The sequence below is a fragment of the Pseudopipra pipra genome, chromosome 12 (genome assembly GCF_036250125.1).
Source record: "Pseudopipra pipra isolate bDixPip1 chromosome 12, bDixPip1.hap1, whole genome shotgun sequence".
In the NCBI taxonomy this organism is placed as follows: Eukaryota; Metazoa; Chordata; class Aves; order Passeriformes; family Pipridae; genus Pseudopipra; species Pseudopipra pipra.
Genome location: NC_087560.1, coordinates 10,651,750 through 10,677,911, shown reverse-complemented (window position 1 = coordinate 10,677,911; position 26,162 = coordinate 10,651,750). Strand labels below are relative to the sequence as shown.

The 26,162-nt window shown below is 39.1% G+C and overlaps 1 protein-coding gene across 1 annotated transcript in view; it reads left to right on the top strand.

Annotated features, from left to right (window-relative positions):
- The first annotated feature begins 1,719 nt into the window (after window positions 1–1,719).
- Window positions 1,720–26,162, top strand: part of SECISBP2L (SECIS binding protein 2 like) — a 29,117-nt gene continuing 4,674 nt past the window's right edge. The window contains exons 1-17 of the mRNA XM_064668830.1: window positions 1,720–1,905; window positions 11,776–11,954; window positions 12,507–12,831; window positions 13,357–13,492; window positions 13,905–14,134; window positions 14,224–14,248; window positions 15,022–15,137; window positions 16,806–16,937; window positions 17,472–17,555; window positions 18,330–18,497; window positions 18,648–18,789; window positions 20,446–20,615; window positions 21,710–21,842; window positions 22,810–22,972; window positions 23,680–23,900; window positions 24,543–24,697; window positions 25,135–25,354. Of these exons, the coding sequence (XP_064524900.1) occupies window positions 1,888–1,905; window positions 11,776–11,954; window positions 12,507–12,831; window positions 13,357–13,492; window positions 13,905–14,134; window positions 14,224–14,248; window positions 15,022–15,137; window positions 16,806–16,937; window positions 17,472–17,555; window positions 18,330–18,497; window positions 18,648–18,789; window positions 20,446–20,615; window positions 21,710–21,842; window positions 22,810–22,972; window positions 23,680–23,900; window positions 24,543–24,697; window positions 25,135–25,354 (2,617 nt within the window). The 5' untranslated portion in view covers window positions 1,720–1,887. The remainder of the gene's footprint in view (window positions 1,906–11,775; window positions 11,955–12,506; window positions 12,832–13,356; window positions 13,493–13,904; window positions 14,135–14,223; window positions 14,249–15,021; window positions 15,138–16,805; window positions 16,938–17,471; window positions 17,556–18,329; window positions 18,498–18,647; window positions 18,790–20,445; window positions 20,616–21,709; window positions 21,843–22,809; window positions 22,973–23,679; window positions 23,901–24,542; window positions 24,698–25,134; window positions 25,355–26,162) is intronic.

Here is a 26,162-nt window from a genome sequence, read left to right as displayed (position 1 = left end):
TTACTTTCGTGACTTCTTGTGTTGAAATAAATCTCATTGTGTAAAAGCCCCTGGGAACATAACCTCAAATTAATCTTTGTTACCACCTTGAAATGGCTTCTTAGAGTCATGAACACTTGTGGGAGTTCTGCTGACCATATAATCTCATCAAGGAAAGTGCTGGGATACAGAAGTGCATATAAAGTGTAAACTGCTGCAGCTTCTCAGTTAAACTGAGGTTTCTGTATCAATTAGGGTGCTGCAGCAGCCCTCCTGTTCTCTTCATTTGTAGTAAAACTGTCCTCACTGAAGTTAATAGAAACCCTATAGTTAAATTTCATTGGGATTACAATTTCACCCCACTCCCTTTCCCATATAATCCTATGATTCTGTGTACTACAACCTCATGAAAACATGCCACTGAATGTAAGTAATATTGCAGACATGTAAGCAAAAGTTACACCTACATAGGGATCCTGCTGATGTGGATGGAGTAGCACAGAAGGCAGGCATGGTCTGTGCAAGTTCTCTGTTCATGTCATCTTTGAGATCTTGCTCTGCAACGCAACAGCCATCTTCATAATCCCATGTTACAGGCGAGGTTTTAATGGTGAAGAGCAACTCTTAAGAAAACACAAAGGCATTATGTGGATTTACCCAAGAAATAAATTTTTTATAAAGTAGAACAAATTGTTACATAGTATAATGAACATAAATCTGGAAAGGTTAAATAATTATAAAGGTTCAATCTAGGAAGCTCTAGCAAGATAGCTCTGTAGCGACATTTTTGGTAGTTCTTAGCTCTGTCAAAATCAGATCCAGGCTTGCTTGCTTTTTTCTTTAAAAGGCAAGCCATTTATTCCTCACAAGAACCTTCACGAAGCAGAAACCTTATTCTTGTATTAATACATAATACATTTATAATGTATTTCACCTGGAAGTGCTCAAGAGTCTGCTCTAGGATATCCTTTGTGTATGTCTTTCACAGAGATACTTAGTCTAGTTCTTTTTTTTTTTTTCCCTTGCCATGAATCAACCAAGTTGTAAATAAATCATGCTCCTTTTCCATTAAACCCGAGGCAGCAGACATATTAACGCTTAATGAAATGCGGGACCATCCCATGCAGATCGCACGTACGGATCATGTGCTGTTGCGCAGCACCGGCTCCTTCACTCGCTTCCTGTTCTCCAGTGTCTCTAGGTGAACATGGGTCTGATGGACTTCACTGGTGTTACTCATAATTAACCACACTAAAACCAGGGCAGCAAAATAAAGGGACGTCACACAAGCTGTGCCAAACCCCACGTCTTACAATCCCCCTCTTTCGCCGGCAGCGCCCCGGTCCCGCACACACGGTCCCTTCACAGCCCGGCTCCAGACGCCGCTGCGACATTTTTAGATTCCTGCCTCTAAATAAATCCCAGATTTTTTTTTTCCTTCGATGTTCCAGTTAATTTCAAGGACACCGCCGCCCGAGACTCCCCCGGCGCCGCCCCCGAGCAGCCGGGCCCGCCGCGCACCTGCCGCCCTCACGCTCCGGGGGGGGGGGCGGCCCGGGCGGGGGCACAACGCGCTCCCCCCGCTCCTTCCCGCGGGTTTCCGCCACGTTCGAGACACGGCCTCGCTTGTTTTCGTGCGGCCCGAACGCGGGCGGGGAGCGCCCGCCCCGGGGGGCAGCGAGGGCGTTCCCAGACTGGGCCCGCCCGGCTTCCGTCCCAGCTGGGCCCTCCCCGCCGCCCGCCCCGCCCCGGCCGTGGCGTAGCCGGTCCCGGTTCCCGTGATAACCGCGAACGGGGCCGGCGCCGCTCCGGGCGTGTGCGGACGCGGCGGGGCTGCAGCGCCATGGGGGAGGCGGCCCGGGCCCTCCGCCGCCCGCAGTAGAGCCGCCGCTCGGCGCCGCGGGAGCCATGGACAAAGCGGACAAGGTGCGAGGGCACCGCGAGCGGCTGCCGCGGGAGGGGCGGCGGGGAGGGCGGCGAGCGGAGCGGGCCCGGGCTGTGTCGGGCCGTGTCGGGCCGTGTCAGCCCCGGCCGGGCCGGCGGTGGGGGCCGAGCGGCGGGCAGGGACGGCAGGGCGGGGCGCGGCCTGCGGGGCGGGGGCCCCGGGAGCGGCCGTGAGGGGCCCCGGGCCCCGCCCCGCCCGGAGCGGCCCTCCGGAGGGGCGGGCAGCGCGTTCCCCCGGCTGCGAGAGGGAGCCCGGCGTGTGTCCGACCCCTGCCCGGGCGGGAGGCTCAGGCCGTGCCCGGCCCGGCTGTCCCGGGGACCTGCGAAACCGGGAGCGGCTCCCCTGGGAATGCGAAGGGAATTCAGAGCTCCGTTTTGATCTTCTCCCTCCTGGCCTTTCGGGCTTTGTTTCAAGCAAACTGCAGTTAGCGGCGTTTAGTCTAAACCTGCCTGGTCATTAGGAGAGACTTGGTTTCTTGAGGAAGAAACAGGTTTCTTGGGAACTTTGCAACGCAAGTGAGGTGTCACTCTTGCTGAAGTGCTGTAAATGTCAGGTTCGGGCTGAAGTTTTCAGTGCTAGGGCACAGCTCATGGTCTGGGAGCTGAGTGGGAGAGAGATGGGTGTAGCTCACTAATTCTACAGGTCCCTATTTTTTTTTTTCTTAAGTATTAAACTTGGCTTTGCCGAGGTAATCAGTTTGAATTATTCTTAAGATCATATGGGGTATGAAGAAATCTAAGCTGGGCCTTAAGAGTTTGTATGGCTTGTTACATATGTGCAATAACACAGTTCATGGTCAGGAGGTAGTTCTGAAAGATGTATCTGAAATGAATGATGTCATCCCTAACAGCCTGATGTTATTTTTAAGCTTCTGTTTCTGCAGAATGTGTTGAAAATTCATGAATTACAGCTCTTTGTTTCCTGGTTTTCAGCTTTGGCATCTCCAGGGGTTCTAATAGTAGGGTTAAGGAATAAAATAACACAGGCTCCTGTAGCAAAGTAGATAATAACCAATAATGTACTCTGTAAAGATACACTGCTTTCCATTTTGTACATATGTCTAAGGAAGTTAGTGAGCAGTACGTCTTATAACAGGATGGCTCCCACTGTGGCTTTCTTACTGGGCTTTCTGGTATTGAAATGATTTTAAATTCAATTTTTTTTTGCTTTTTATTTGCCTTCATATAGAAAAACTGATCTTATTCTGTGAAATTTACATTAGTCCAATCTGTAGTATTTTCTGCTTTAAAGTGTTGTATTTTGGTGTGGTTTGTATTTTTTTTTACCCCTTTGTTTCATCTGGAATTACTGCTGTAGTACACTTGTGAAATATTTATTCTTTGTTGCTTGAGCTCTTCACTACTGGAGGTTCACACATGTGCCTTTATCAAACCATTCTCTTTGAATTTGTTCAAAATAGTTTATGAAAACTGAGAGTTGTTGTGTTATTTACAGTGTAGAGTGTTGACTGTGACTGTCTTAACTAAGTGCAGGTTTTTGAGTTGGAGGTGCAGTGAAGTTCTTTGAAGCAGGAACCATCTTCTTGTTTACTCTGTTTGCAGCATATCTGGTCCTGTTGGTTCCTTAGCCACGAGTAAGGCTTCTAGGCAGACAAATAATTAATACCTGATGAGTTTCTAATATGATTCAACTATCTTGTTGCTTTTGTCTTCTCATTATACAGTACCATCTTGATTAGGAGATCCATAAATGCTTTGGGTTTGAACCCTTTGTGCTGTAAGAATTGAATGTAATCTCCTTTACCAGTGTAAGTGCTTGGTAAGGTTGCATCAGTTTTGGGAGCTGTTTCATTTTTTCCTTTATTTGGGCTTTTTTCTCCACCTGTGTTGCATGAGATCTGATAAATGAATATTAAAGCATGCAGATGTGTGTTAGCAGGAGTTATTTTCTCCTCCCCTTTCCCTCAGAATGCTCTCTCAGGCCCATTGTGGTAACTGTTCATGCTGATAGGAATAACTCCTGTGGAATCAGAGTATAAGCTGCTAGGACTGATGTAGTGTGGTAGCATGGGATTTCAATGGTATTTTGATGGGGAAACAGTTTTGTGGTGTTGGCTTAGTAAATCAGTATGAAATTTCATGTAACAAGATTATTTGGACACCTGAATGACAAAAAAATATCACTTGTTGAGTGCCCTTCAGGTTTCCGTTGCCTAAATTCTGGTATGACTTCATTTGTTATAATATGCTCAGTGATATTTTGGCAGCTGACATAGACGAAAACAGAAGAAAGCTGTTTAAAAACTATTTGTTTTATGATAGGAATTGTTGTGATTTTTGTAGTGGGTGTGGAAGTTTACTTCTGTCTACACCAGAATGAAACTGTTCCCATTAAAAAGCATATGGGTTTCAGCAGTTAAGTGGAGGTTATTTTCCTACTAGAGAAAAAATTTGGCATATGACCTACAAGCCTTTTTCTGCTTAAGCAGAATATGGTAGAAAACTAAAGAGAAACAACTTCTCTCAAAGGTACTGCTGTGCTTTGATTTTTCTCAGTGTTACACTTTTGTCTTGGCCTGTGATTAAGACGTTTGGTTCCTTTAGTACAGTTGAGAAATCAGGTGAAGTTGAGAAATCCGTGACCTGTGTTTTTGTTTTAGTATTGCTTAAAGACAGCCTGTTCTGCTTGTCTCTGCTATTCCTGACTGTTCAACAGGTGGCTTGATAATATGGTTGCCATAGAAGTAGATCTGGATCAATGTTTTGTGCTCTTTATCCTGTCCACTTTCCTTTTGTGTTTCTTACCCATGGCAGAGTTTTCAACTGAGGCAAGCTGGAAAACGTCAGTTTTCCTGTTCTGTACATTTTGCCTGCTGCTTTCTCTTGAACCTTGAAAGTTTGGGTTTTGTGGGAGTTTTGTATGGTCTTATTTTAGAGTGTTCTCTGGTGAATTTAAATGTTATTGATATGATTCCATGAAAATCTTCTTTTTGGTCACAAATGTATTTGTCATTGACTAGTTCGTGGAGATCAGAAAACTGATTTACATAAATAGTTTGGATTAATCCTTTTAGAACATTGTTTACAAAGCATTCAAATATTACCATTTCACATGAATAGGTTTAAAGGTTGTATGTACTGTTAAATGCTGTAAAGTAAGAGAAGGAGATCATGTTGGTAGCTTTTTTTTATCTTTGGACAAGCTTTTGTAACTGTAAATACTAAGTTTTATTTTCCTCCCTTTTTTTTCCTAGAATATTCTGGCTTTGAGTTTAAACATGCCAACTTGTCATGTTGTGCCACTTGTTTGTTTTCTATATATAGATAAAACAGTTAAATATTTAACTTTGTTATGTTCTGATCATGGTACTTTTTCTGTGAAAGGGAAGGGAATTATGCATGATTCCCTTATTATGAGCTGAGGGAAAAGGGAAAGACTCACTTCATAGTGTATTTACTTTAAGTGGTGTGTTGAAATGACTATGTTAAATGTAAATAGGGAGGATGAAATTTTGTGCTTTGTTAAATGGCCTGCTGCTGGTGTTTCCAGTCCAACTGCATATTTACCATTCCCAGAGTATCTGCCACTTAGAAGCAACTAATTATAGAAACAATGACTTCCATATTTGTAAAGTTTATCTTAAAATAGATGAACTGTGACTTGCCTTACTACTAACATGGCTTTTAAATTATGAAATCCAAAATTCGAAAGCAGGATTGTTTTTCTGGAAAAAAAAAAAAAGGTTGAGCATGTTTTTATTTTATGTTTGTGATGAGACTTCTTGTTTCCAGACTTTGAGACAGTGAACCAGCTGATTTTATTATAGCCCTCTGAGATGTGGCATCTGTGTCTCTTTTCTCACCCTGTAAATGGTAAGATTGATATCTAAGTGTTCTCCAAGACAGCAAGATGACAGAGATTCTATTTAATGGAAAATGCTGAATGTCATTAAGCTACAATGAACAAAACTTTTCTAAGATTAAACGTACAGTGCTATAACTACAGGACAAAGTTTACCAGTCTGTCCCTGCTTGTGTCATCCTCTGTCTTTGCAGCTGTTGAGGACTACAGTAGCTTTTATATAGGAAACAAAGGAGCTCTTCAGTATATATGCTGTCTTGAAAGACTTGTAATTGTTGGACTGAAATATGTAATGAGCTACTGCAAAACGTTTTGTAAATTGAAACTAGGGATATCTACAAAAGAGACTTCTGTCTAAATCTTGGTTTCTTTTGAAGGGGTGTGTTTCCATTAATAGGCAGCTGATTGAAAATCTGATGTTTCAGCATGACTTAAATTTGTATTTAGAATTGGGTTGCTTATCAAAGGTCAATTTCAATAAGGTTTTGTTTAGCTTTGTGATATGAAAGGTTGAATAAACATGAAAAAGTTGCACTCCAAAATAAAATCAAGTTTGGTCCTGCAGTATTTTCAGTGTTTGCTTTTAGAGTGCCTGATCAAAATTGCATGTTACTTTATATTAAGGTCTGACCTTGCATTTACTGATGCCAGTGGCAAAGTGCTAATTTTTTTAGAGGGTACAGGCTGAAATAAATCTCAGTACTGTGGGAGCAATTACAGTTTATCTTGTATCACAGGTGCTCTATTGTAAGGATTAGGGAAAGTGAGGAGCCTTCCCCCAAATCCTTTAGTGTGTGACAAATCTTTCTTGTCTGTGTGGTTACAAATCAATGGCCTGATCAGTCAGTCCAACTGGTGCTGTTTGTGTCACTTGTCCTGTGTGGGTGAAATCTTTGAGGAGTTGTGTTCATATATATTTATATGCACTTTGTTTCCTTCTGAAACAAAAAAGCATCTCGTCTCTTATTCTGGAGTTTGCGTCATTTGTCATTGGTTGCAGTCCTAGGCCTGTCAGCATGGTATTTAAAAGTCAAAGCCACCACCAACACGCTGTTTATTTGGCATTATTGTTCCTGTATCTCCCCAAAGGAGCACAGAGACAACCTATTAAAAGACATAGGAAGTTTCAGTAGGAAATATCTTTTGCTTGTCCAGTGAAGTGACAAATTAGCAGCACTTTTACTTACTACTAAATGGATTTCTTTGATTTTTTTGTTTGTTTGTTTGTTTGGGGTTTTTTTTGTTTCACTTTTTCTTCTTGCACTGTGAAGGGAATGTTATTTCTGTTGTTCTCACAATTCAGTGGGTGCCAGGAGGGCTAAAATGCATCTTATCAAATAGAGGAGTTACTTTGCTGTCTGTCTTTACCAACCCTTCCTCCCAACTGAGGAATCCATAGTCCTAAAAAAATCTACTTAGATAACTTTGGGCAAATTACTTAGCGTTGCTCTTTTGTTTCCCTCACTTTTCCACTGAAACCACTGGCCATCTGTGAAACGTGCTGAAGTGTCTGGACAATCACCCTGCAGAGTTAATTCTGTTTGTTTTGGGTTGGTTAGCAGGCTGAGCTGACTTAGGACATTTGTTTCCCCTTTTTGCTTTAAGTTTCATTAAGTTTACTGCTCTCCTCTGAAGACACATCCTATGTAAAACATTACTGTTGGAGTATTTTTGAAGGACTGGTAAAATATTATAAGGAAATAATATGGTGAAGTTAATTTGGTTTAGTTGGTGATACACTTGTTGCTGTTTCAGTTGCTACAGAAGAAAATGCAAAATCTAAAACAGAGGTTTACCCTAAATTCTTTTCTTTGCTGAAACAAGTTTCTTGAAAGGATTAGAAAAAACCAACCTCCATGAACCAAGCAAACCTGTAGGTGCAGACTAAATTGCACAAAAACCCAGCGTCTAAGGTATGATGCACATAAAACATTGTGAAATGCAGTTTTCATTCCTTTAAATAACAGACACTCTCCAAGTCCTGTAAGTGGAAAAAGAAATTAACTTTCAAATGCACCCCATATGCGTTTATGATTACAGGATGTGCTGTATCTTTATCATTATTGGTAAGCTAAACTTGTTATGAGCTGTGTATAGAAAAGGGTAATTAAATACATCACCCAATTGCTCTGTCATAGCAGTAGTAATCATTGCCTCTATGAAAGACTGGGCAAGAGGAAAGGAAGCATTAAAGTTGTCTTTCTAGTTTGGGCATCTCTGAGTTGTTTGAACCTAACAAAATCAAGCAGAATAATTTAAATTATTTTCCTAAACTTGTCAAATTACATGATAAGAGTGTTTTGTGTTGTGGGGTTCTGTAATAAATTTAGAAAACAAATAAAAAACCCCCTGACAATCACTGTTTTCACTGGAAAGATTTAAATAAATCAAATTTTATCCAATCCACCTTGGATGTAAAAGTAAGGTAGGGATTATCCTCAGAAATTGTCAAGAAATTCTTGGCGGCCTTGCAGATGGGATTCATCTCCTGCTCAAAGCTCCTGCTTTGATCAGTTATACCTTGTTTTTTTTAATACTTGATGTGAAAGACAGTTCTCTCATAATTCTAATGAGTGATGATGGAGTGCAATATCACAAAAATCATGAGACCATTTTGCAAGAGACCTGTCAATAAAGAACGATTTTAGCATTTCCATATCAATCTCCCAAAATAATGTAGGGAAAGAGTAGAGAACCAGACAGGAAGGATCTTTAAAACAGGGAGTTTTGTCCCAACCTGAATTACAAATAGAATGTTGAAACTATTTTCTGAGCCAGTACTAGAGTTTATTTTTAGTATCTTGGCTACAATTCACTTGACATGTTGCAGGCAGATAGTGACCAGCAGATTAGGAATAGTTGGGAAGTTTTCAGTGTTTATAAAGCGCTCATCCTAGTTCTGCTCTTGAATGTTCTGTGGAGGAGATGGCCTTGGTGTGTTCCTTTGATGTTTTGTAGGCCAGCCCAGAACCGAGTCTGTTCTCAAGCAAATATTTTTGCCTGAAATAGCACGGAAAAAAGATCTTCAATTTCTGGGAGGGGTTTCAGCACTGATATTTCTGCTACTTATTCTCTTATTCTGCGATCACTATAGATAAGCCCTTTTTTTTTTTTTTTTTTTTTCTTTAATGGAAAGCCTTTCCCCTCGTGCTTGTTGAGGAGGATGCCGGGGAGGTTTGCGGAGGGGTGGGCGGGTCACGCGGCAGCTGCGGGATGTGCCCGAGGCCAGGGAGGAAGCTCGGGATGGAGCCGCGGTTTGGTTCGTGTTGCACAAATTCGGGGCTGCTGCTGCAGCTGCCCCACAGCTTTTCCTCTCAGTGCAACTCCAGGAGTTGGAAAAGAGTTACTGTAGAAGAAAGGAATGTTTGCCTACTACCTAATGATAAAGAAATGTATTAAGGTGATTTTTTTCTTCTCTAATGCAGACCTTGTTGTGCAGCAGGTAGTGATGCTTCTGTGTTTGTGCTTATAGAATCCTAGAATGGTTTGGGCTGGGAGGGACCTTAAAGATCATCTAGTTCCAAACCCCTGCCATGGGCAGGGACACCTTCCACTACACCAGGTTGCTCAAAGCCTTATCCAACCTGGTCTTGAACACTTCCAGGGATGGGACATCCTTCCATGCATTATATTCCATACTTGTCTCCATTTTATAGCCATAAGCATTTTCAGAACAGTCATTAATAAATACCTTTTTGACAAGAACCGTATTTCTTGTCACTTTCAAAGACATATTATTTTCTCCTGGCACTCTTAATTCCACTTTTATCTTTTTTTTTTTTTTTAGATGTTTGGTTTTCTCTTGGTTGCTGCTGGAACTTCACATCTGTTAACTACAATTTTATCTTGAGATGACTGTTGTTACTAAATAAGCATATCAAAGTAAAGACTCACTTTGTTGGAAGGGATGTTTCTGCTTTCCCAGCACACTTCAGAAAGTCCAAAGACACGTAACCTTCTCAAGAAATGGTTAAAAGTAGTCATGGACTCTACATTTGATAAGTGATGTGGGTTTCCCCCCATTTTGTGTAATTTTTTTCAGTTTTCAGTTCGGTTATAAACAAGCTTTGGTCTTGGTCACTGTGGCTTGCAGAATGTCCTGCCATCCAAGTTAAGGATGTGACTTTGACCTCAATAGTGAGGTGCACAGTATTTGTAATAGCACCTTTTGCAGGAAAAGTTTGATTTCACTTGTACAGGTCATCCAAAAAGGTGTTATAGAATGACTGTGTCATAATTACTTAGTTTGAATGTCATATTTGGAGCTAAAAAGAATGAATTGAGCAAAATTTTTTAATTAGCATTTGAAATTGTCAGGGAATTCTAATATTACTATCATAAGTAATATGTCTTGAAAATTATTTCCTAATATAAAAATAGAATGCATCAGTCACTGGTGGTTATGATGATTTAATAGTGCATATAATACTTATATGAAAATTAGGGAGCTTTTACTGTCTCAACAATGTTTTTTCCTCTCCCCTTTGTAGGAGATGACAGCAAAGTACTTAAATACCAGCTGATTTTTCAACTCATTTGTTGAATTACAGTGTAACTCATGGGTTTGGTAATTTACTTGATGATGATTCTACCTCTTGCTCAGTAATTAAATTTCTTGTATGTAAGTGTGTCAGACTAACTAAACAAAAATCCAGTACTTTGCATGAGTGGGTCTTGACCTCACTTTTTCTAGTCTGATCCATTAAAGTACTTACTCATCAAGTAAAAGTAGCTTTTCTTACTCACTGGGACAACTGTGTTTTCAAAACCTTTTTGGACTTGCCTCTCCCACCTCTTCCACCCATATGGGATCTTATTTCAGAAGAATAAGTTTTGGGGACTTAGAGATTCTGATATTGGATGTAGGGCTGTCTCTGGATTGTGGATGTGACACAGAACAAGGATATGGACTGAGAAGTATGTGGTAGGTGTGGGAATACTTGCCATGATATTTTCAGAGCTCCCATTTAACTGTTTCTGCTCATGTGGATGTTCTCGGGTAGTAGCAAGAATGTTCTCATCACATTGAACCTTCAGGCTCTCCTTTTTGTAAAATAAGAGCATGTACTCATTCAGGTTACATGTTACTTTTGGAATTCTTTCTTAGTTAGATAGAAGGAAAATTGTCTGGAGTCCTTATCTGCTTTAGAAAATCTTCTTTGGATTTGGTAGTCCATGAGGTAGTAAAGTCAGACAAATAGAATTAAGCTGAAATCTTTGTTTAAAAAAATTATTTTCACCTGAATATAACTTTTATAGTGGAATATAGAATTTAAGGGTGCTTTGGATCTGCAGTTGTCTTATTGGATGGAGTAGTTTTTGTTGTTTAGGTATAAGATACAGCTACACAAAACCAAAAGCGTGGGCAAAACCACCTTGAACTCAGGGTGCCTTCAGGATTGGGGGAGATACTCTTCTTTGAAAGCATAGTTTTTAAAACTTATTTCTAAGCAGTCTTTAAAGCCTTCTTCATGGCAAACTTTAATCATGATCTTAAAACTTCAAAGTGTGTTAAAATTATGCAGATGGAATGTAGGGGGGTTCTTCTGTGATACACCATCTAATTTAGCAGTAAACCTATGGTTTAGTGCTGAAAAGTTTTTTTATAATTGCCTCAGAACACGGTCAACTTTGTAGAGCAGGCCAGGCATTACTACATCTTCCATATGTTGGTTTCACTTCTGAAAGCCTACACAACTGTGCTCCACATACAGTGCTAATTTGATTTCTTTCTGTGCTCAGACTGGTATATCCTCTGCAAGATCTGAACTTCAGTCCCTTTTAAATTAATTAGTGTTTGTATTGCACTTGTAAAGGTTAACACAAATGCTAAATGTTGGTGATCTGTATTACACCCTGCATTGATTGGGAGCATGCAAGAAGCACTTGCCAACTGTTTTCCACCTCCTGTAGCCTTGTCATCCCTTTGCCTGCTGGTTGTGGTACTGAGTGTACAACTTCATGAATCTAAATTTTCACAAGCAATTTATGATTGTATTTAATGAAGGCATTGTTTCTGTTCTCTTAAGAATGTCAAGCTGTCAGCTGAAGTAGAACCATTTATTCCTCAGAAGAAGGGTCCAGAAACACTAATGATCCCGATGGCGCTTCCTAATGACAGTGGAGGAATTAATGGCATGGAACCAACTCCAATCCCCAGCTACCTGATCACTTGCTATCCATTTGTACAGGAAAATCAATCCAACAGGTAATAGTGGTTGTGGTCTTCATGGAAGAGGATCTATTTTTAAGTGAGTTTAAACTTTTGGTAGGCTTGAGAGGAGTCAGTGAGTGTGGACTGTATATTAGCTTTTTTGGGTTTACAGTATTTCATTTTCTGACCCTTCATGGGTGAGGATGAAATTCTTGTCTCCAGTCTTTTACTTATTTTCTTCCCTCTGCTTTTTTTTTTCTCTATTTATATTCTTTGCTGCCCTTTTTTCCTGGCTACAGAGGTCTGATGCAAATCCCTCCCAAAGTCACATGCTGTGCTTTTGCATCTTGCAGGGCAGTCAGGAGGTCCACACCCGCATCTGATGCTGAATGAAGCAAGGCTTTGGGTGTCCAACTTGGGTCCTGCCATGGCAAAACAGTCTGCAGCTGACTCAGTACTGAGTGTAGCTGTATCCAGTTTTCTTCATGTAACTAAAATATGCTGAGTTTAGGAACTTATTTTTTAAAGAAGTGGTAAAGGTCTGAGTTTTCTTTCAGAGAGGGAAAAACTTACCAAGCAGTTGTCTTTCCTTTTGTTTTTTTACAGACAGTTTCCACTGTATAACAGTGACATCAGATGGCAGCAACCCAGCCCAAATCCTGCAGGACCATACCTTGCTTATCCTATAATATCTGCACAGCCACCTGTTTCTACAGAATATACTTATTATCAGCTGATGCCAGCACCATGTGCTCAGGTCATGGGTTTCTACCATCCCTTCCCTGCCCCCTATCCCACACCCTTTCAAACAGCAAGTGCTGTCAGTACAGTTACTACAGAATGCACTGAGCGGCCCAGCCCCTCGGGCCAGGTCTTCCCATTGTCCAGTCAGCGGAGCAGGAGCAGTAACAGGGGACCAGCCATACAAAAAGTAAGTCTGCTTTTAATAGGATAAGAAGAACTGTATAAAGAAAGTGTCTTTGCACAGGAAACATGTATCTCATTTGAGCCAGAGCAGGTATGTCAGTAGTGGAAGAAAAATAGAGGGAAAGGTAGGCAGAAAAGGTGTTATTCAGAGAGCAGAAAAACTGTCTACAGAGCTATTTTGTGGTAAAATACTTTGTGAGTTTATGAAGTGTGTAAGTATGACATGGGGGACTCCCATTGCCTCTCTGCTAGTGCAATCTGAGCTTAGAATTACTTCATTAGAGAACAGAGAATGTATACCCATTCTTTCTTTATCCTTTTTTGGTACTTTCACATCATAATGAACAGTTCATGTAGTAAATAATGCAAAGAGGTTAATAAATTAAGTACTTTTATGAATATTTCCCTTAATCTCTTGTCTTCAAACATATGGCTTCTGTAGAGGGCATTAGAACTTCTAATTTGTTTGATTACAACTATGAAGTCAAATCATATGACTTTGTTTTGTGTGGCTAATATTTTAAAACAGCAACAGCAGTTACAGATGCACATAAAAAATAAACGTCCTCCAGTGAAAAATGTTGCCACTCAGAAGGAGACAAGTTCATCAGGTCCTGAGAACAGATCAAAGATTGTTTTGTTGGTTGATGCATCACAGCAAACAGGTAATTTGTTTCTTAAGTTCTGGGTGTACAAAATAAGTAGAACTACATGTCAGTTGCCATCTTTTCTAAAAGAGGGTGGACCTGGTTTAAACGTGGCTTTTAAGAGAAGTCTTTGCAGATCAAAAGGATAATGAAGACAAGATGCTGATGGTTGCAGATACCTACTCAATATGTCACCTTATAATGTTGTAATAATATGGTACTCCTGCAGAAACTTTGCCACGGTCAGAATCACCCTTCTTGAAGGAGTTGGTTATTATTATCAGTTAGACCTAGACATGATTTAAATTCAATGCTGGTTTAATTTTATTAAAAGACTTTGGCCTTTTCAATTTGTTTTTATGATGTATAGGTTTGTCGTGTCTTTTAACAACTCCTGCACAAGTAATTTTATTTCTATTGTTTCTTGAAGACTTTCCTTCAGATATAGCTAATAAATCACTTTCTGAGAGCGCCTCTACAATGCTTTGGAAATCAAAAGGCAGGCGCAGAAGAACTTCTCACCCTGCTGCAGAGTCCTCCAGTGAACAGGGAGCAAGTGAAGCAGACATTGACAGTGACAGTGGCTATTGTAGTCCTAAGCATGGCAATAACCAGGCTGCAGCCATGGCTTCAAGAAACACAGATTCTTGTGCGATGAATGTATGTAAACATAACTGAGCAACTTCACTATGTTTGTATCTGACAGACTAATAAAAGTTACTGAAATAATTGTTTTTTTTCTTTTTCAGGTTGTAGAACCATCAATAAATGCAAGTAAGCATTGTTTTAACTGGTGAGCTGTTTAAAATTTGGCTGGGTCATAGTTGTATTTTGGCTTTATGTTTTGCTGGGAACCACCTCTTGATCTACTTCAACTTACTGCTCTAACTGCTCAGATACTTCTGAAGATGTCTTTTTACTGTGATTTCCAACCACCTCCAACAAGACACCTGGTTCAATGAACAAGTGTGTAGCTATCACTGATGGTGATACAGCTGTCACTAATGGTCTATCAATAGCTGCCTTCTTTAACAGATTAAAGCTTGAGATTCCTCTGGAAGCATTCAGAAAAAGCTGTGCTTCTGCTGTAGTTTATCCTCAAGCTTCCTTACCCTGTTGGGCTGCAGTTCATACCTGGGTAGTAATAGAGCCAAGGAGTTCTCATTCCCTATTTGAGAAGTACTGACAATTTTTAGGAGCTTTACAGAGGTACTGTACCATGAGCAAGTGTTTTGATCAGTCTGGTAGTACTAGGTAATGCTAGTAGCTGCTATTTGTGACTGAAGTGAGGTTGGTATGGATGTGAACCTGAGATTTCCTTTGTCTGATGCTTCCTGATGATCAGTAGTTGGCAGTTTCAGTGCTCCATGAAGGCAGTTCTGCCCATGTCTAAAAATAGCTACAGAAGTGAGTGTTGTCACAGGAGAATTAGACTTTCTCAGAGAATTCTGTATCAAAATTTCTGTTCCTGGCTCTGGTGGCCTGTGTATCATTATATGTTCTGTTGTACTAGTCCAGTTTTTCATAGATGGCACTTCTCTTTTCAGCTGGTGTAAGTTGGACTAATGTAAATTCCCAGGCAACTCAAAAAAAACCTTGGATTGAAAAAACTCAGACCTTTTCCAGAGGTGGAAGACAAGCTGAGCAAAGAAGTAATCCACAGGTATGTTGTCTATGGTTCTGAACTCAAGTCTTTTGGGGGTTTTTTTGAGACGTGAAAATACAGAATTTGAAAGGAATGATAAAATTTACATACAAATAATATATAATAAAAAGAGTGAATGAAAAACATTGCATATATAAAGTAACTTGTGAAATTAAGACAGTGTGAGTGTAGAAAAGCTAGTTCAGTTTTTGACCCGTTCACACCTCAGAAGAAAAAAAAATTCTCAAACTTCCTAAAGAAAAATCGTGATGTGACAGTGAATTAGAATCCTGTGTTCTCGCTCCTGTTGTCTTTGAAACTTTTGTTTATATTTACATTAGCATACTATATTTTTTGCATTTTTATTATTTCTTAATGATTTAAAATTATTTTATTCTGTGAAACTTTCTTCAAGTGGGACAGGATTTCTGTAATCAGTATGTAAGGAGAAGATGACCTTCCTAATTTTGGTAGATTTTATTGGGGCAGTTGGTCCAGAGGGGGACAGAGAAGGCTGAAACATCTGCCTTTGTTTGAACATAGTTTCTGCTGGAACTCAGATATTGCAGACAAGAACTGCCAAGCTTGAAGTGGGAGCTTCATCACAGATGTGCCTGTACGTGCAGACATAGCTTGCCCTGTTTAGGTTTTTAGAGGAAACTGTTAAATTTTCTTGAGTCTTCCCATTTTGTGTCTACAGGTTTATTATACCAAGAAGCCTGTGGATGCTCTTACCTGACAGTGTAGCAGTTCTCAATCTTTTTACAACCTATAGTCAAATCAGAGGCTTTAGAAGCCACTATGGTTAGTTTGTGGCATGGGGAGAGTAGGAAGAACCAGACTTGCTTTTATCCGGTCACAGTTTAGATGCTAAATCTGGCAGTTATTTTAGATACTTAAAAACAAAGCTGGCATTTAAGCTTTGTTTTAAATGAGTTTTTAATGAGGCTACCCCAGCCAAATTCACTGTACCTCAAGGCAGAATTGTCCTAGAAAATATTTTCCTTTGAAACTAAATTGTTACCAGGTCTGTGGGAAATTTTCTTGCAAAATACATAAGTTTAAATGTGAAATTCAAGTCACACATTGGTTTCAGCCAACCAGTCTTGCATGTGGGTTTCCACCAACCTGTCACATAACGAACAGAAGAATGTTTATACCACTATACTGGTGTGTCTGGTCCTTGGAGAACTGTGTGCATGTGCATTGTCATAGAAAACGTGTTGAAAAGGCAATAACTGTGTGCAGAATAATTATGTAGTGGGAGAATGTTCTTCTGAGTGATCGTGGTTACAGACAGTTCCTCAGGATTCATTTCTGTTAAACAGTCACCAGCAATTCAGGGGTTTCTTCATGTTGAGCCAAAAGGAACCTTTTTTTTTTTTTTTAAGTTAAAAATTTAGGGATGAAAATAGAGATGCTGGTTTTGGCTTGAGGGGGAGGAATAACCTGATACTATCTGTAGAATGTTTGTGCAGGTTTGCAAAAAAAAAGCAAACCACCAGAAAACCTCTACAAAAAAAATTCAAAACACCAAAGCACAGCCTAGCAAATACAATTCCTTAAAAACTGTACCTAGTTGGTGACTGACAGACATAAGAAAGCTTTCATGAGAGCTTTTTGTGTGTGCACATGCATCTTGAAAAATGGAAATTGTAAAATGCTGATCGTGTTTGTTACTTTCAGTCTGGATTCAGATGCAGAGACCACAGCACGTCTTCAGAAAGGAGGCAGAGTTTGCAGAAACGACACGAAAAACCTCTCACTACAAGCCAGTCAGGCAGAGCAGAGCAGAGTCCTGAGCCTCTGTACTTCGAGGTACTGTTGTAGGAGAGCTGTTTCTGTGCTGTAGTGGTGCCAGTTGTGTGCAGAATAAATGATATTTTCAAGGGGAAGCTGCAAAACATCTGGCTCCAGGAGGTCCACAGCATAGAGCACTAATTTTAGATGATCCTTTCATCATGTACAGACAGACTTGTGTTCGGGTGTTGTGGGCAGTGTAAGAATTTAGAAGTATCTCTGATGGACAAATTAGATAAGCGACTTTCAAGTAACTTTTTCTGTTCACTTGTGAATAAAAATTAGTGTTCTCTGGTTTATCCCCCCTAACTGTAATTGAATTTTTTTCATGTTAAAAACTTACTAGTTGTTCTTTCTTTGAAAAATGTTATTTGGATGCAGAAATGCTTTTTTAATGTTTCATCATTTTCTACTTGTATCACTTATAAGCCCTTCTAGCTTATGTGGGACTTTGGGATTCAGTTTATTTTTCTGCCTTAAACAGTTTCAGTTGATGCTTCTGAGGTGACTTTTGGTTCCATTTTTTTTATTCTTAATTTCTGTATTGTTTAGGATGAAGATGAATTTCCGGAGCTAAATAGTGACAATGGCAGCAGCAAAAGTAGTAACATGCAGCAAAAGATTTCACCCAAAGTAGTAAGCAATTATTTTGTTTTGCAAAGCATTTTGTTTTGAGACTATGTAATTTGTGTATTTTTTTTTTATAAATCTGCTACAACACTTAGAATGCAGTAATTGTGATGATTTTGGGGTATTTGCATTACCAGCCTTGAATGCTAAAGATATACCAGTTAAAATAAGTGGTGCAGGGAAAATGTCTTAAAAAAAAAGAACTACTGGACTTAGATCATATCTATCCCAAGTTGGAAGGGACTGCTACATCCTGATGCTTTGATGTAGACTTGTCTTAAAATTTTAAATCTGCAAATATGTAGTAATTTGGTGTCAATTTTTCAAAATAACTACAGATTGTGTAGTTTGTTTCTATTTCAAAATAAACTACATCTACTTTAAGGCTGGGGAAGCAGTTGTTGGGAAGATACTTTTTTAGTATGTGATCTACCTAAATATTTGGTTACAAGTGTGCATATAGACTGCTTAATCTATTTGGCTGCTTTCCAGGAAAGTCAAGTCCTATGTGAAAGCTTGGGGAGGGGAGGAGGAATTCTTTATTTAGCAGTCAGAGTGGAAAACCTTCTGAAGCCATAATTGGAGCTAAGTATAATAGTTTTCCAATACAAAAATAAAACTAGAAACTTATTTCTATTTCATTAACTTGCTGTGTCATCTAGGATGTCATACTGGTAATGAAAGCATTGGATGATTTGTTTTCTGGAGTGCCACATATCCTATGGTCTTGAGAGAAAGGCCTTTAACTGTGGTTTGTTTGCATTGTGTTTAAAATTCTAGTTGGATGACTTACCAGAGAATTCTCCAATCAATATAGTCCAAACTCCAATTCCCATTACAACCTCTGTACCAAAGCGTGCAAAAAGCCAGAAGAAGAAGGCCTTGGCAGCAGCACTTGCAACAGCTCAAGAGTATTCAGAGATAAGCATGGAACAGAAAAAACTTCAGGTGTGTAGGACCCTGAGCCCCCTGTAGCTGGGAAAGAGGAGTATCAGTCACCTGTTGCTCCTTGTCTTCCCCAGTAGCAATGATCCTTTGTAAAGAATGTTGCAGGCACTATTTCTTTGTATTTATTGGCATATAATGTTCCTGTTATAGGAGGCTTTATCAAAAGCAGCTGGAAAGAAGAGTAAGACCCCTGTCCAGTTGGATTTGGGTGACATGTTGGCAGCTCTTGAAAAGCAGCAGCAAGCAATGAAAGCTCGTCAGATCACCAACACCAGGCCCCTCTCATACACAGGTCTCTCTGATCTGCTTGACAGTTGCTACATGCATTTTTGTCAATATAAATTTGATTGATCTGGGCATCTTAAATGTTGGGGTTTTTTTCTGTCAAGTTTTAGTTTTTGAATACAAGCATGATAAAAACCGGGGGGGGTTTGATGCACTTCTCAATAAATTCACCTGTGCTATCTGCCTCTGAGCTGCAGTATGCAATGGTGAAAGATAGAACATAGAACATAGACCAAATGTCTTTTAAAAGACCTGCTCTTCAAAACTCAGGATTCATGCCTTGAGAGTAATTCAGTGCTGAAATAAATATATGAAAAGAACTGGTTTAGGTCAAACTAAATGTCTTCTAAAGAAAAGATATTAAAGTACTCTTGGAAAGCAACTTAGGATACCTGTGACTAGGATACATAGGGATATCTCTCTAGGATATTCTTCCCATCTCTGCTGATTGTAGTTCTGGGCCTCCTGACCCAAGGCTTTCTCAAACCAAATTTCCTTCTGAAACTGTCCATAGTTTGTATCACATGCTTCTACCATCCATAATATCCAATGGCAGCCCATTCTAACCTTACTACATCCTGTGTGGAGAAACTCTTCTTTCTGCTCTGGTTTTTTTTTTTGTGTGGGGTTGGTGTTGGTGTTTTTAGTACCCCAACCCATAATTTTGTTAGCTTTTCTAGCCTTTGTATTACAAAGACTGAGCAGTTACTCCCTGTTTTCCTCCTCTGTGATTCTTAGATGTTTGTCATCTCTGTTCTAGTCTGAAGAGTCCTGCTCTATTTAATTTATTTGTGGAAACATCTTTTCTGAGAACTCATATTGCTTTCTCTGTGCTTTTGTGTAGTTCTACTTTATCCTTTTAAAAATAAGGAAGATCAGACATACACAAATATTAAATTAGAGTTCCATCGTGAGTATATGCGATGGCTTAATCATGGGGTTTTTTTGCTATTTCTTCATCAATAAAACATTAAATCAGCTTTTTTAATGCTTGCTGACAAATACAGAATTGACATTTTTGTAGTTATCTGTTATAACCCACCAGTCTCATTCCTGAGCACTTGTATGTAGCCTGGAGTCCATCGTTATGCACATAGTTACCATTTTCCTTCTGGTGTGTTGCTTCATTTACCTGCTTGAGTTTCAGCAGTGTTCAAACATTCATTCAAGTTGGCAAGGTTATATCAAACAAAGCTCAGCAAAGAACTGTTGCCATTTCCATTGGAGACAGCATTTGTTTTATTCTCTTTCTGGCAGAAGATACAGTTAACTACATGGTGCACTCCTTCATCTGTTTTGTCCTGTCAACTATTCAAGTCTTCAACAACTAAAAATCAATGTTTGGATAAATATTTGCAATTTATCTTATCATAATCATCTAACTAATAAAGCTACACGTAGTCACTTGAGAGAGATCCCTTACCATTTATTAAAATAATTCCTGGAATCCATAGCTTCCTAAAACACGAGGCTAAGTTGAAGAAATCTTAAAACCATCTGGAGGCAACAATATCTGATGATGTAATTTTCCTGTCATTATGAACTGCTTTTTTTCCAAGGAAGGAAAATGTACTTAGAGAATTCATCAGTGGAAATTCTGAAAACAGTGTTGAAATAAAGCTGACATGTCTTTTGGTGAAACTAATATCTATCTTGTATTTAGTTGGCAGTGCTGCTCCCTTTCATACCAAAGAATCTGCCAACAGAAAGTCCTTAACAAAGGGACAGCCATCTATGGGTTGCCTTAATCCTTTGGATTCGACTGCCCCAAAAGTGAAAAGAGGAAAAGAGAGAGAGATTGCAAAACTGAAACGCCCTACAGCACTTAAAAAGGTAAATGTGTCAGCCTTGGAGTGTTTTGACCCACACTCATGCCTTAAAAATAAAAACTGATATTTTCTTAACTGAGGCTTGGTTCCCATGACTGTAGGGCAAGGGAGTTGTGAGCTTCTGCCTCTAGTTCCTGATAAACTGATGTCCTGTCCTTTGGATCTAGGCATGTAACATAACTTTTATACCCCCATAATTAGTTGAAGGTGATACAAATCCATCTCAATACAGATTGCGAGGGTTTTGGTTTGTTTTTTTTTTAACTATAAGCATTAGTTAACATGGGAAAACGTTGTTTTTTTCATGTTGCTGATGCCTAGTCTGTAGTGCAATGTAGTATGTTAACTAATTTTTCCTACTCCTTTTTATAGAGGTGACTGTAGAACTTGAAGTAAACCCACAATTTTTAATTGAGTAAATTTAGAAATAACTGCTTGTGTATATCTAGATACATGCACTTATAAAGTAGATATGTACAAAAGGAATAGAGTATGTATGGAAATCAGAAGGTAAAATACAAAAAAGGGAGTCCTAAAAATGCAAGTGTGAAAGCCTTTTTCTGACTTGCCCATGATCTGAGTTAGAGGAATTCACACCTCCCTGTTCAGAAAAGTGTTCTAAACTCTTTGTGCTCAATGCCTTTGTTGCTATTAAACATCATATCCAGTATATCCATGACTACTTACCTTTGCACTGCACTTTCTTTTGTAGAAAGGATTCTCCTTGAGAGAATCTTCACAAAGATGACTAGTATGGTTGCATAGGATATCTTTTTTTCATAGGCATGGGGATGAGGAATTGTTAATAAGTGAGTATTATGTATCAGAAAGCAGCTGTGACAGTACTTTCAACAGCTCAAGTATTATTTATGTAGAAGTGTGTGAGTATTAACTGTACCATCTGTAAAATGCTGGAATGAAATACTCTTTGTAATCCAAGATGAAACTGAAATGGTTTCAGGGGTTTCTGTCCTGGCATGACTAAGAAGGTTCAAAACAACTCACTTAAGTTGGTGTCATGTTCAGTCAAATGGACATTTTTCTTTACAGGTATCTCTATAATTTTCAGATGCTGATGACTGTTGGTTTTGTTCCTAGATTATTTTGAAAGAGAGGGAAGAGAAGAAGGGCCGTTTATCAGCTGACCACAGCCTTTTGGGTTCTGATGAACAGAAAGAGGCTCATATAAACCTGACTGCTGATCAGTCCCAGGAGCTGGCCTCTCAAGAAGGTTGGTCTCTTTATATCTCCAGACTCCCACTGTTCCCCCCAAGTTGTACTAATCTGTTTATTTTCATATTTTATCTTTCTCCTTTTATGGCACACAATTTATTGACATTATCTTTTATAACTTTTTTTAACTTTATGAAATACTAACAGCCTTCTAAACGGCCTTGTCTGCCTCTCAGTTGTGGAAGGCTTAGTACAATGTGAGTTCTCAGTACATAATCTCCATACAGCCTTTTAATTAACTTCCCAAGTGGGTGTTCCAAACACATGTCAGTCTATAGCATTTTTGATAAGTGAGCAAAATGTGACCTGTTGTCAGCCATACCATGTTATCACAATGCTTTTCAGTGATGAGCATACTGAAAGTCTTCCAGATCTAAAAGTTGCAAACTGTAAATAAGGTTTTCCAGTTGGTTGAACAGGTTGTCAGTCAGCTGTGATGTCTGGACTGTCAATTTGCAGCAGCAGCTCTGAGCAACTGAGAAACTGCAAAGAATTTCCCATGTCTTTTAAACACATTTGGGGCAGTTGGGGGTAGGGGAAGGAGGTGACTGTCAGGATTCCAGATGTACTGCTTTGTAACTTTTCTTCTGAGTGACCTGCCTGACTTCACCTGACTGAAGTGGGAATATTCTAAATATTATAGGAAAAGTTAGTTGAATATTAGTAAAGAATTATTGGAAGGAGCTTTGTAGCATTTAGACAGGTTTTTCCTTCTGCTTTATTAATTTCTCAAACTAAGCTTGAGGGTTTTTTTAATGAATATTCAAATATTCCTTATTTACCCAATCCATATTGAGTGGTGTGTGCTTATTTTCCCCCCTCTCAGCTACCCCTCTGGGGAAGAAGGTTGAGTTTTCAAAATGTAGTTTGGATAAAGTAAAAGTGATACACAAGAAGTGTGATTCTGTTCCTTTTACATAAAAAAATGCATTTGTACTTTATAATGTTTCAAAATTGCCTTTCAGAAACTGGACTGAGTATGCCCAGTGATACTTCCCTGTCTCCAGCAAGTCAGAATTCTCCATACTGCATGACCCCAGTGTCCCAGGGGTCACCTGCTAGTTCTGGAATAGGCAGTCCAATGGCATCCTCTGCAATAACCAAGATTCACAGCAAGAGATTCAGAGAGTAAGAGTTCTGCATTATTAATATAAATTCAGGGCTTGCACTTGAGTCACCCTTGTTTAAGTGTGGATAGACTTAGTAGACTTAAGAGCTTAATGAACATAAGCTTCCCTTTTAGAAATAGAAGGTTCTGCAAGCATTTTTTTTCCCTCTAAATAGATTGCTTGTGTATGTTTGTATACAAATGTGTATATATATGTACACACACTCACTGTAGACCTCCTTTGGTTGCCACAGCAAATAAGCAAGGTGAGAGCATTCACTAAAAAATATTTTTTTTAAGGAAGACTGTGTGCTTTGGATGGGAAAGGAGGGAATACTTAGGAATGCTGAAAATACTGTAATAGTCACTCTTAATATATTACAGCTTTATTTTTAATATCCTTATAAAGTACTAAATTAAGGAAAAGAATAGTGACTTGTGGCACCTACTGGAGTACATGTTTGTATTTTTTATATTATTTTAGATTGGCTTCTTGAGGTAAGGGGTGTTACTAGAAATATGAATGTTTTCAGGATGTATTTTTAACTTACAGTTTGCAGCTTGATTTCTAAATCCTTTTAATGACTTTAAGAAAATTTTAATAACTGTTCTGAGGAAGTAAAATTATTTTATTTGAAAAAAGGTTTGAAGCAGTGTTGGTTATGTGTCGTGCTAATATTTGTGAATTAGCTGTGCTGACATTTGTGAATGTTTTTGGCATTGACAGATACTGTAACCAAGTTTTAAGTAAAGAAATAGATGAGTGTGTGACTCTCTTACTGCAAGAGCTTGTCAGCTTCCAGGAACGGATTTACCAGAAGGATCCCATGAGAGCTAAAGCACGGAGAAGACTTGTTATGGGGTTGCGTGAGGTTACTAAGCACATGAAACTAAACAAGATCAAGTGTGTCATCATATCTCCCAACTGTGAAAAAATTCAGTCCAAAGGTATAAATGATAAATAAGTGGTGCACTTCAGCTGTTTGCAGTTTGCTTGTGCTGATTAGGAGTGTTAATTAGCAAGGTTAGACACATTTGTTACTACGTGTGATGTAACACTTCCAGACTCCAATTGTGTAATTGCCATTCCACATTCATTCCTTTCTACTCTATTCTGGAAAAAACTCATTCATGAGGGGTGAAAAGCTTTAAGAAAAATAGATGCTATAGAATTGAAGTCTACTGTGTGTGTCACTTCATTCAGTCTTGGACACACCTAGAGTGCCGAGCTCTGAATGCTGAAGAGGAATGTGAATTGGTTAGTGAGCCAACCAGCACATCTTGCCACAACCAGAAATGTGAACAGAGGCTTCCTGAGATTGGAGAATAGCAATGCTCTGCTCAAGAAAAGACCAGTGAAATTCTGGTTTAATTTCTGTGCAAGGCTAGTAGAGAATACAGAATATCCCCTTGTCTGTACTCACTCACTGTGCTGGAAAGGTACCATGTGTTATCCGCTGGGGCACAGGAGCTGCTGATGTGTGCGTTGAAGTTTTACTGACTAATTACAGTTAAAGTGGGTTAGAGAGTTGTCACACCATAGGATGACATTAACTGACTAGGTATCTGTTTAAAATTGGTTTCTTCAAGGTGGACTGGATGAGGCTTTGTACAATGTAATAGCCATGGCCCGGGAACAAGAGATTCCGTTTGTCTTTGCTCTCGGCCGCAAAGCCCTCGGCCGTTGTGTGAACAAACTGGTCCCTGTCAGCGTTGTGGGCATCTTCAACTACTCAGGTGCTGAGGTGAGTAACTCCAATCACATAAATGTCTGGAGTAAATAATTATGTTCCTTGCAGTAAAGAATTAGAGCACACCTAAATAAAATAAAATATTGATAATAGCCCTGACCTCGTTAGGGTGTGTTTTTCTTTGAAATTCAGTTTTTATAGTACTGAAAGACTGTGCTTTTGGTCACAACATCTCTGTAGCTTTCAAATAGACTTAAATGTTGTCTGAAGTTCTCTGGAAGGCATAAGATACTGGTTTTTTTGTCATCTTAAAGTATGTCCATCTCCTCAAAGTTGAATGAACATGGAGTTGTGGTTTTATTATTTAATAGAGAGGAAAACTAACTTTTAGTTGAAGTTCAGGTATTTGGTGTTAATAGGCTTGAGGCTCACTATCTGGTATACCTTTGACTAAAAAGAGTAATTTAAAGTGAACTGCCCTTTGTTTTTAGGACCTGTTTAATAAGCTGGTATCCCTGACTGAAGAGGCCAGGAAAGCCTACAGAGACATGGTGGCTGCAATGGAACAGGAACAGGCAGAAGAAGCCCTGAAGAATGTTAAGAAGGCACCACATCACATGGGTCATTCTCGTAACCCCTCTGCAGCAAGTGCTATCTCATTCTGCAGTGTTATTTCTGAACCCATATCTGAGGTGAATGAGAAAGAATATGGTAAGTATGTTAAAACTTACTTTTGTAACAAGAAAGTGGAGTTTTCCAAATGCTGTTTATTGTGAAATGTAGCTAAAAATGCAATATTTCCTACTAATTTACAGTATTACACAATTTTCAGGGATGAGAGAAAATTGGTTAGTCTTCAGTTAGCTTCATAAGTAATTTTTTTCTCTGAACTATTCAGAAAATAATTTTAATTTCTAATCCTCAGAAGTGTTGTAGCCATCTAACTCACATCAGTGGAGGTGGCTTCTCCAGTTTTACTGAACAGTTATAAAACTGGTACCAAACACAGAATTGATTATATGATTGAGGAAGAACTAAGGACAGAGTAGGAACTAAATTTCTGAGGTCTCTGATGACAGGACATGTAGCTTAAATTTTTAAACTTGAGATGGTGGTGAATGTTTCTAGTGTGAGCAAAAGGCATGTTCATTAATTGGTTGCTTAAGCCCAGGTGACAGGGAAAATAAAAGGAAGAATACTTGTTTGAAGTTAAAAGACTACCCTTTTTTTAGTCTGAGAGTAAATTAAAGAGACTACTATCTTCTTAGTGAATTTCTTTTATGGTATCTTAAATTCATTTCAGGTGTTGAACATTTTTAAGTAATCCTTAAATGGATGACTTAATATGGTGGCAATTTTCTGCTTTTAATTTATACTTGGGAATAACCTCTTTGACTACACTCACTGTTAGATTTGGAGTTGCCACAGTTTACCCAGGAAACTGAGTGGCACAAATTTTCAACTTTGTAATGTTTGGTTTAGGGTACTGTAAAAATCCAAAGTTATTCACCACTCTTTC